Source organism: Chinchilla lanigera, unplaced genomic scaffold (genome assembly GCF_000276665.1).
Source record: "Chinchilla lanigera isolate Chin_1 unplaced genomic scaffold, ChiLan1.0 scaffold00172, whole genome shotgun sequence".
Classification (NCBI taxonomy): Eukaryota; Metazoa; Chordata; class Mammalia; order Rodentia; family Chinchillidae; genus Chinchilla; species Chinchilla lanigera.
Window position 1 is genome coordinate 1,157,812 of NW_004955573.1, and position 11,278 is coordinate 1,169,089.

General features: G+C 37.6%; 1 protein-coding gene across 4 annotated transcripts in view; it reads right to left on the reverse strand.

Annotated features, from left to right (window-relative positions):
- LOC102006403 (cytochrome P450 3A9-like) overlaps positions 1–11,278 on the reverse strand; it is a 147,936-nt gene that overhangs the window by 51,822 nt on the left and 84,836 nt on the right. The window contains exons 2-7 of one of the 4 annotated variants that reach the window (XM_005413766.2): positions 10,232–10,325; positions 7,994–8,046; positions 6,735–6,834; positions 5,958–6,071; positions 5,615–5,703; positions 3,824–3,972 (exon numbers count right to left, since the gene is read on the reverse strand). The exons of the other annotated variants lie outside the window; for them this stretch is intronic. Of the exons in view, the coding sequence (XP_005413823.1) occupies positions 3,824–3,972; positions 5,615–5,703; positions 5,958–6,071; positions 6,735–6,834; positions 7,994–8,046; positions 10,232–10,325 (599 nt within the window). The remainder of the gene's footprint in view (positions 1–3,823; positions 3,973–5,614; positions 5,704–5,957; positions 6,072–6,734; positions 6,835–7,993; positions 8,047–10,231; positions 10,326–11,278) is intronic. 4 annotated transcript variants of the gene reach the window in all.

The following is an 11,278-nucleotide window of genomic DNA, read 5'->3' on the forward strand; positions in this document are numbered from 1 at the left end:
GATATCAATATGTAATACAATAAGCATTGTTAATTCCCTACCACTCTGTTTGTAACTCTGTAATGTCTGTACGGATCCTACGCTATTTTGTAAAATGTTGTCGGTCTGTTAGTATTTTCCTCCTTTTATGTCATATCTTTAGAAAAGTATGTGGACTGCATGCCGAAACTCATAGAAAGAGGCAAAGAAGGACACTACATATTGGTTAATGGAACAATCCAACAGAAAGAAATACCTACTTTTCTCATATAGCCAATGAATAACAGCACACTCAAGTTTATAAAACAAATACTACTAGACCAAAAAGACCAGAGAAACAGAAGACAATTATACTGGGGGACCTCAATACTCTATTATCACAAATAGACAGATCAAATAAAAAATAAGAAAAATAATCTGTATATCTGCAAAGTGTTCTACCCCACAACAGAAGAAACATCCTTTCAGCAGCACACGGAACTTTCTTCAAAGTAGGTCAACACACTATCCAATAAAGTAGGCTTAAGTAAATGTAAAAGAATTGAAGTTATGTCATGCATATTATCAGGTGATATCACAGTGATGATAGAAATCAATGAATAAAGCAAACACAGAAATAATGCAAATACATGGAAATAAAACAATACACTCTTAAATAAAAAATGGGTCACAGAAGATATCAAACAACACATGGAACACCTTCTACAACTAAGTGATAATTCCAGTAGAGCATACCAGAGTTCAAGGGACACAATGAAAGCAGCCACAAGAGGGAAGTTTAGAGCTGTGAATTACCACATCACAAAAACAGAGGGAGCCCAAATAAGTAGCTTAATGATGCATTTCAAGGTCCTAGAATAATAACAACAATCTAAACACAAGCTAGTAAAAGAAAGAAGGAATGATCCAAAAACTATTTCTGAAAGTTACAATTATGCACACAAGGATGTATCTAAAAAAGAGATCTCCAGACAAATTTCTTTAATGATAATGAATGTCAAAATTCCCAACAAGACACTGGCAAAATGAATGCAAAGAACAACAAAACAGATCATGACCAATTAGCCTTCACCCCAGGAATTCAAGAACGAAACGTTTAACATACACAAATCTATAAGTTTAATACATCATACAAAGAGAAGCAAGGGCAAAAAAATCACATGGTCATTTTCAAAGATGCAGAAAAAGCCTTTGACTAAAATAAAACATACTTATGTGATAAAGAAAAGCACTGAAGAAAACAGGTATAGAAGGAACTTATATCAATCTGATCAAAAGAATTTGAGAAATGTCTTGCCAACATTATATTAAATGGGGAAAACCTGAAAGCTTTGCTTCTAATGTCAGGAACAAGAGAATGATGTCTCCCATCACAGCTGCTGCTAAACATAGCACTCACAAATTAGCAAGAGAAATTAGGCAAGTAAAAGTAAAAAGGATGTGTATAGGATAGCAAAAAATCAAATTGCCATTATTTGCTGATGATGTGATCCTGTATATGAAAGACCCAAAAACTCCACCAAAAGACTTTTTGAATTAATAAACAAACCTAGTAACACAGCAGGATACAAACTCAACACACAAAAGTCAATATCACTAATAAAGAAACCACTGAGAAAGACATTGGGGAAAAATGCCATTCACAATAGCACCAAGAAAAATTAAATACACGGGAGTACCTAACTAAGAAAATGAAGGACGTCTATAACAAAAAGTACACTAGAATTAAGAAGGAACTCAAAGAGGACATGAGTATTGGAAACACTTACTGTTAATGAGATTTCAATAACTATCTCACTAATAAAAAGTGTTTATTATAATGTGAAAAAGATATGTTATTAACATATACCAATATCCCAGAGGAATTTAAAAAAAGAAAGAAATCTAAAGATGGCAGAAAATTAGAGCAAGTAATATATCGGGGAAACAAATTATGAACAGATATCAGTCCCCACAAATTCAAAGACCCAATCCAAAAATGGGCAGCTGAGATGAATACACACTTCTCAGACAAGGAGATACAAATGGCAAATAAATAGATTAGAAAATGTTCAACATTATTAGTCATTCGAGAAATGCAAATTCAAACAACACTGAGATTCCACCTTTCCGCAGTAAGAATGGCTAGCATTAAGAAATCAACCAATAACAAATGCTGGCACAGTTGTGGAGAGATAGACACCCTTCTCCACTGCTGGTGGGAATGCAGACTGGTGAAACCACTGTGGAAATCAGTCTGGAGATTCCTCAGAAAACTAGGTCTAGAGGTCCCATTCAACCCTGTTATCCCCCTGCTGGGTATTTTCCCAGAAGATCTAAAAACATCATATCACAGTGATGTATGTGCACGTATGTTCATAGCAGCACAATTTGTAATTGCTAAGACGTGGAAGCAACTCAAATGTCCATCCACTGAGGATTGGATAAGAAAACTGTAGTACTTTTATATAATGGAATATTACTCAGCTGTAGAGAAAGATAAACTCGAGGCTTTTCTATGTAAATGATGACAACTAGAGACCATACTCATAAGTGAAATAAATCAAACATACATGTGCAAGCACCGCATTGTTTCACTAGTGTAAAACCTGAAAGAGTTAATTTAAACTAGGAGATAGGATAGACATAGTGAATTGATAGGAAAGCACTCAAAGGTAAAGGGCAACTGGGATGTGGGAAAAGAAAAGGGAAAGAAGGAGAAAGTTTGTATGTATGTATATGCAAGATAGTCAACATGGCTGTTCTACTGTCTTGTATTTCTTTGCTGAAAGAAACTGTCAATGAGTCCTTGGTTGATCAGCATTGCATGTCTATATCTGTTTTCATGAGAAACCACTTTGAAGATATCAATATGTAATACAACAAGTATTATTAATTTCCTACCACTTTATGTGTAACTCTGTATTGTGTGTACTGTTCTTTTGCTATTTTATAAAATGTTGTGTGTCTGTTAAGGATTTCCTCCTTGTATTTTTAAAATAAAAAAATCAAATTCTGAACAGAATACATAATGAAATCTTGAAATTCAAGGCCAAAAGCAGAAATAATTTACCTAGCAAGAATTTAACAGACATTTATCCAAAGGAAACATTATCTTCACCAACACTGCACGCTATTTACAATATCAGGAAAACTTAAATGAAAACCTCACTGGTACACCACTTCACACACACTACCATGACTGCAATGAATTCATGGGAATCTCAAGTGTTGGATGTGAACTTATGCATTCCTGGTTGAAAAACAAAGTGCTACAGCAATTATGGAAAACATTTCATGAGTTTATTAACACATAGAATTGTCCTATAACTCAGCAATGCCATTCCTGATAATGTACCCAGAAACATTGAACCCAGGTGTTCAAACAGGACCTTGCCAGAAATTCTCCATAACAGCATTACTCACCATAGTTAAAATGAGAAAATATCTCTAACATACATCAACTGGCTATTGGATAAACAAAGTCTACTATGTCTGTACAATGGAACATTATTTGTCCAAAAAAGAAATATTGGTTCATATTTCATTGAAAATATATCACCAAATGAAAGAATCCAATCTGAAAAAAGCACATTTTATGATTCTATGCCTATAAAGTGTCCAGAAATAATAAATTTACAGAAATAATATAATTCAGTGCTTGCTTATGGCCAGGGGACTGGGAGCAAGGAATGACAAGGTAGAAAGTTTCTGAGTTGACAAAAATACTCTCATTTGGATAGTGGTGAATAGTAAGAACATTATCTTGTGTATCTTAAGCAGGTTACTTATATGTAATGTGAAGTATGCCTAAGTAAATCTGTTCTTTTCAAAAGAAAGATGAAGAAATAGATAATCTACTTACGCCCTATGAAAATCAATGGATTGAAAAAATCAAAATTTAAGAGCTTCTTTATTTTCTCCACAAAGGGATCTCGTGGGTTGTTGAGGGAATCAACATTTACTCCAAATGACGTGCCAGTGATCACATCCATGCTGTAGGCTCCAAAGATGCTGAGTAGAGAAACAAATAGAAAGTAACTATATGTGCAGTTTTGCCCTCCTTCTGCCTTATGAGCTGAAGGAAGTAGGAATAAATCCACACATAGCAAGAGAATCAGAGAGCCACACAGTGTCAGAACTATCTGCTGTGTCATGTGATTACTCTATGCAACCTCCACACTCATTCATGGGCATTTATCAGGTGCTAGTGTGCCCTTGTGCTAGGGTGAGTTAGACCCACATTAAGGTGAGTTAGACCCACACCTGCATACAAGCAGCTCATCCACAGGGGGAAAGAAACCAACAATCACATAAATATCAGCAATGTGAATGGAACGTAAAGGAGAATAGATGTGTGAGCACCATGTTTCAGCAGGACAAGGGGAAAATAACAACTCTTCCTAAGGGAATCAGAAAAGATGACTTGGATCTAGATCTCTCTTCGACATACAATCTGTGTCCTGAGTGGATTCCTCTTGAGCACATCACACAACAGCACACCATGTTCTGAGTTTCCAGTCATATTTTTCCTCCTGAAAACATCCTTGTCCAGTTCCTGACACTCTTGCACCTTGCAAACTCCAAGGATCTGATGTTTACCAAAGGGAAGAACGTTCTGGTAATATGTGAAGCACAACAACAATCTTGGTTTAAAAAGATGTGACATTTTTATATACTGGAATATTACTCAGCTATAAACAAAGATAAAGTTGAGGTTTTCATAGGTAAAGGGATGCATCTAGAGACCATACTCATAAGCACAAAAAATTAGATCCATATTTGTAAACATCATATTGTCTCCCTAGTGTCAGAACCTGAAAAAGTAAATAGAATCTAAAAGGTACAATAGATATTGTGAAAGGGAAAGAAACTGCTCAAGAGGAAAGCACAACTGGGATGAAGGAAAAGGGAAAAGAAAGAAGGGGAAAACATGAACACACACACACACACACACACACACACACACTAGATAGCTAAGATAATTGTACTACTAATTTTTATTATGTTATTGAAAGGAACAGTTAATGTTTAATTGTGTGATCAATCTTACGGCCTATATATTTTTGTCTGGTTAACCAATTTGAAGATACCGGTATGTAATACAACAACCATTGCTAATTTCCTTTCACCTTGTCTGAAATTCAGTATTGCTTGTATTGTTTTTGTGTTATTTTGTAAATGTATGTGTGTTTGTTATTATTACCAGCTTTAAGTTGTTCCTGGTTTCACAGTGTCATTTTCCTGCCCCAAACACTGCTTTTCTCTCTGTACCAAGTATTTTCTACTCTAACTTTCCCCTGCCTTTACACTCAAACCTTTGTTAGGATTGCATTTCTTCTTCCTAAGGTGTGTATTTTGCTTTCTAGAATACACAAGGTGACAAAAAACCAGCTGAAATAAACATGGCTCCTTCACGTTGTGAAGTCCTTTTGAAGGCACCATGTCTTCTACTGGAAGTTGCCCACTATTAGAAGGCCAATTAGATTCCTATCATCACATAAATGCATTTCTATGGTTCCTAGAGTAGTATACTAGTAGAGATAGCTCTCCGGCAGGCACCTGGAGGCACCATACAGAACTCAGAAGCTCTCTGGCAGGCACCTGGCAGGCACCATACAGAACTCAAAAGTCCAGCAGGAGCCCTGAAACTTACTCTTTCATGGGTACTGGCACACCTTTCTCTGCTTCTCGCTTCAGGTTTTTCAATAACACATCTGCATACTGTTCAATAATGGGGAACATCTGAGCAATAGAAACAACACCAGCTGCAGTTAAATGAACACACACAAAGCCCAAAACACAAAACATTCCCAGTCTTGAACCTGTATGTAGCACTTTATAAGAAATTCTGTAATGTCTCCAAGGACATAAAGAGAAAAGGCCATTCTAACTAGCTCATCTGTATGGGACTGCCCTGTGGAAAGAGACAAGGATCTTTCTGCTTTTCTACAGACTCATTCTTTAATTTCCAATTAAAAACTCTCATATATGCTTACTTCCTTCAGTTTCCCACTGGAGAAAGTGGGAGACAGCAATGTCCGTATTCTCTTCCATTGTTCATCCTCAGATGAAGTCAGTGATTTTCTCATCAAGACCGCTGGACGAATTGACTAGGGTCCAAAGTGAAAGGTATTTTATTGTAAGGAAGTTCAGAAATTTTTCACCTTTGTAGAGAATTTATTGAACATCAACCACCTGTTTAACAAATATTTAGTGGTTGCCTACCAAGTGGTATGTCCCATGCCAGATGCTCAACAAATATGTATATGTAAGTACCTTGGCTCCTCTCAGTGTGTTTGGAATTTTTTCTCTAATCACTACTGTGTTAACATGAAAAGACAAGCTCACCTTCTGTGTATAAAAAACTCGCAAGAAGGAATCCTTTGGTGAAGGAACCATGCTGAAGGGTGACTGTGGTCAAGGTTACATAAATATACAACTGTGATGAATTTGGATGGAGATACACACAGCAATGCACAAGCCATGTACACACACACACACACACACACACACACACACACACACACTCATGAAGTGATGCCACTACTAAACTGAGGAAATGTCAATACACTGTACGATTTCAGCTGTGTCAAACTCTTTTAACCATATTGACAGGAAAATATTTCAACGGGGTATGTGAAAGCCTCTACCAGGAGGAAATACAGCACAAAGTGTCCATGGAGTTTTCAAAATTTAGTATGAAAATGTAATTAGTTCAGTTTTAAAGTTCAACAGATGAGAGAGGTTTGCATTTCCAAAACATGAATGCCTACCTTGCGGTTGGTGAAAGCTGAGTAAAATTCTTTGACAAGCACTGTTTTGATCATGTCTGGATCCGTGATAAATAAGACTGGTTGTCGACCTTCATATAATCTGTATTGGGAAAACAGAGCTGATTCAACCTAACACACCAGATTGTACAGATGGCCCCCTACCAGGGAATCCCAAGACTTTGATCCTGATCCTAGGATGTACATGCCCGGTGAACCGCACACACCAATAGCTCCTGGTTTAATTTAGGATTTCTGAACACAGAGACCACTCATCTCTTCACAGAGTGAAGGATATTGAGCTCAAATAATGAACAGACATTAAAGGCAAAGTTATTCTCAAAAGATCGTAATTAGAAATGTTTGGAATTATTGTGAAGTCCACATGGATTATACATGGTTATTGCCAATATAAGCTTTTTCTATTTCAAATATTTCACTGTGAAGGCTCTCTGTGTAAGTCATTGGTTACTTATTATTTACAACGCTCACATTTCAATCTCCAGTTTTGAGAATATAAAAATTAAATTTAAATTACATTATTTTAATATTCTAAGTAATATCATGTCAGTACAATTCTGTATCATTTTCATGGTTTTTTCCTCTTTTTAAAATGAAAAAAAAAAAAAAAACCCCAAACTATCAAGTCCTCATAAGTAGTAAAAGTTTCATGGCCAGTGGGGGTTTTGTCAGTGGAGGTTGCATTTTATTACTATTGTGTCACAAGTATATTATGGGCTGTGTGACTTGAGTAGAACCCTGTGGCTAGTTCTGGGGAGTCTGAGGATGGATAAGTGAAGAAGAGACAAGAAGATGCACAGCTTTTATGAATGTGTTTATAGGAGAAAGTACATGATATAACTTCTTTCATAACTCTCTAAACCTCCCGCATTTCCTAAGAGAAGAGTGGTTGCAAATGAATCATGCCTCCTTCCAAAATCACTATGGACGCAAGCCCACAGGAGAACACAGGGATTCAGCCACATCCTACATCTCGACCTCACAGCCAGAAGAATGAGGTAGAGAAGGAAATACTTGTATACTCACCTAGGAGCCCCTTAAAAGTAATAAATGATAGTGTTCTCCACCTAATGAGACTGTGGCCCTTAAGACATGGTGACCTTTGGGATCCTTGGCAGGATAAGATTTCAAAAGTCTCACAATACACAGCTGCTTTCTAAGAGCTTGTAGCTGATATAGTCCTCATGCCAGGGCTAACCCTCCTCACAAGTCTACCCACTGGAAGTTTCCTGAATACTCACCCCCAAATTTTCCCATACTTTTTATAGCACTCCGCATCAAACTTCCATGTGCCCTGGGAAGAAAAACAAACTTTGAATTCATTGCTGTTCAGAATGAACAGGCCACATGTGTAGCTGTGGAATGAATGCATGGGAACCCATTAATTCAGACTATCCCTCACAGGTAGGTAGAGGAAAAGGAGATTAGAGACATCTGAATGGAAGATAAAAGAGAGGAGATATATGAAATGGAGACTTTAGAGTAACTACTGGTTTCTGTCATGTATAGTACATTTCAAAGGAACTATCCTTGTATATAAAATTTAAGAAATTCCCTGAGGAGCTTTTCTTGTGCATGTGTTTTCTCTAAAATTATGGAGCTTCCAGCATTTTTGGTGCATGCTGTAATTCCAGCTTTCAGGAAGATGAGGTAGGAGGATTGCCTAAGTTCCAGGTCATTGTGAACTGCATAGTGAGAGCTTATCTTAAAAAACCCAAGGATTAAAAAATTAGTGAAATTATGTAGCTGTGAATCATCCCCTCCATGGGTACATAGACCAAGTGAATGAGTTTCCCTTGCATGTGCCGTCTTTTCTCTCTCCATTTTCCAGTTTTTATGTCTCATGAGCCTTCTCTAGAATGCTGGTGGAATTAGGAAGCAGTGCACTGGTCTCTTCTATTCTAGCAGTGGCCTCTTTTCATCTGTTAGATCTACATAAGCCTCAAAACATTGTTGGTTGAGAAAATGACTCAGTGCTCCAGCTTATCATAGAAAGATGGGGCACATCTACATATAGAAATGACAATTTAAATACTTGCTCTAAGTTTGCACTTCTGTGATGTAAAACTAAATCTTCCTGCTAGTAAGATGCACCTGAGAATTTTAAATATGTAAAAGTACATATGGGAAATGTTGACTTGGGGATGCATCCATTAAATAATCGATGTATCAATAATGAGGCTGAAGATTGCACTTTCAGGTGGTAATGCAGTAGGAAATTCTGAGTCAGTAACTACACAAAGACCTTAGTTATGAAAATATAATCTGAGTGATAAACCCAGAGCCTTTGGGAAAGGAAATGTGGGCCAAGAGCAGCCTGCACTCAGTGTCTGCTTCGGGCCTTTTGCATTTATGCCGGGGAACATCTGTGAAGTGCCAGGGAAAGGGCCAAGTTCAGAGCAGCTTTGTAACAAAGTCCCCTTCTCAGTTATGCCCATTCCTTCTTCAGACTCACACATACAGTGCTGTCTTTGACGGGAAAGAAATAAAGTAAAAGGATCTCACTCTACACTTGAATTCCCTGGAAGATGTTATGAGTAGGAAAAGCAGGGTTAAAGTCTAGGATTTAACCTAAGGACATTGAAAAGTTTCAGACAAAATTCAAACACTTGAAAATTTTCCAGTGTAGAGTACTTCGACCAGGTAAAATGTTGAAAATCCAGAGCTAGTCAGTAAAAAGAAAATGAAATACTACACATGAATTCTGGTATGCATGTGAAAATTTGAATCTATGGTGCACATGTTGATAAGCTAATAGCAGGCAATCCTCACAAGCATTTCTCCGAATGCTGATAATTTACAGCTGAGCTTTCAAGAAATATTCACGGGGCAAAAAGAAATGTCCACCTTCAACCTCACAGCATCTGAGTTCCATATCCTGAGCTTCCGTCGCTGACCTGTCAGAATTTTGCCTGGTCCTGAGGCAAACCTCAGACTCCACAGATGTGAATAGAGAGCCTCAGGGAAAACCTACGTGTGTCTGCAATGGAATCCACACAGTTTCTGTGGAAGCCAGAAACTTCAGAATTTTCCTTCAAGGACCACTGTTATGATAGCCTTAGGCTAGTGTTTGGAAGCAGAAGAAGAAAAAGAAATTGCACAAATGCAACTCATTGTGGGAGACCTGTGACTGACCTCCACTGTATATTAGTAGCCATCGTAAGCATTAAGTTTCGGTTTTCTGAGATAAGTCTCTGCTATCCTGCCAGCTTCCCTGAAGCAGCGTGCCTTTTCCCTTAAGGTTAGGACTGCCCACCGTTGCCTAGCTACTCTCGCCTTTGTCCGGTTGTTTGGTTACTCCCGCCTTAAGAACTTCTGCATTTCCCCGCGCCCTATATATACACAGTACTTCCTGCCAATAAACGAGACTTGATCAGAATCCTGTCTTGTCTCCATTCTTCGTGTCTCTTGTCCCTTTCTCATCCACACTCCCCCTCTAGGGTCCTCGTTAACTGTACCCACGGGCCCGGTCAACTCACCTTAAGATAGGACAGAAGATTCCCAAGAAAAGGCAGAGGTTTGGGACCAGGAATACCCAACCTCTTAAAATGTCCGTGTGTGTATGTCCCATAGCTAAAAAATGAAAAAGAAATTAACATCTTCGTTTCAGACTTTGCATACATAGAGGTACACTTGTCATTGACTTAGGAACTTTAATAGTAAAGCAATAAAGATACCATGTATATGATAAATAACAGGAAACTTGCCAGAAAAAATTGTACATTCACTCACTATCTCCTCTGCCACCTCCACACACAACTTGCAGAACTGAAAAAACTTAGCAAAACCAGCTGTTTCTGTACTCTCAACCCCAGAGTCAATACTTGAAACACACACTCAAATTTGAGTGCACCCACAGGATTCAGGCTGGAATTTTTACACGTATTTCTTTTGCTGATATCAAGTTAGGAAAATCATATTTCCATGAGGAAGGAATGTACATACATTCTAGGGAAAAACAGTGAATGTTTTTCTCTTTCAGTACTAAAATTTCATGTAAATCTATCTAATGAGGGACACGTGGTGATGGAGATTCTGTAATAATAGTATTTACAGTTTGTTTAGGAGTTTTTGTGTGTTTCTTTTCCCATAGACCATGCTTTCCTTTAGTATCTGGCCTTTCTGAAAACTGCTTTTCCAGAAAAACCTAGTGGCAGTCAAAATGCTCTTCTTTCTACAGAGTGACGGAGGAGTTCAAGCCTCCATTGGTCTCAAAGAAATGTAAACAACTGAGAGACACCCAAGTCTCTATTGGCAGCAATCTTACTGATTTAGCTATAGAAAAGGTTAGTTACATGAAAGACATTACAAGGAAGAACAAATCATGGACTCCATATTCAGGCTGTACCACTCCTTATTGAATCTGTGATAACAGTTGATGTGACTCATAAGTATGAGGTTTACTTTTTATAAAACTGAATCACGAAGTCATTAGCATATGATGCTTTACATCAACTGTCTCTGTACAAAAACCATGGAGAAGGTGCATCCTTGGACAACATATTCTAGTATGTCATGTCCAGATA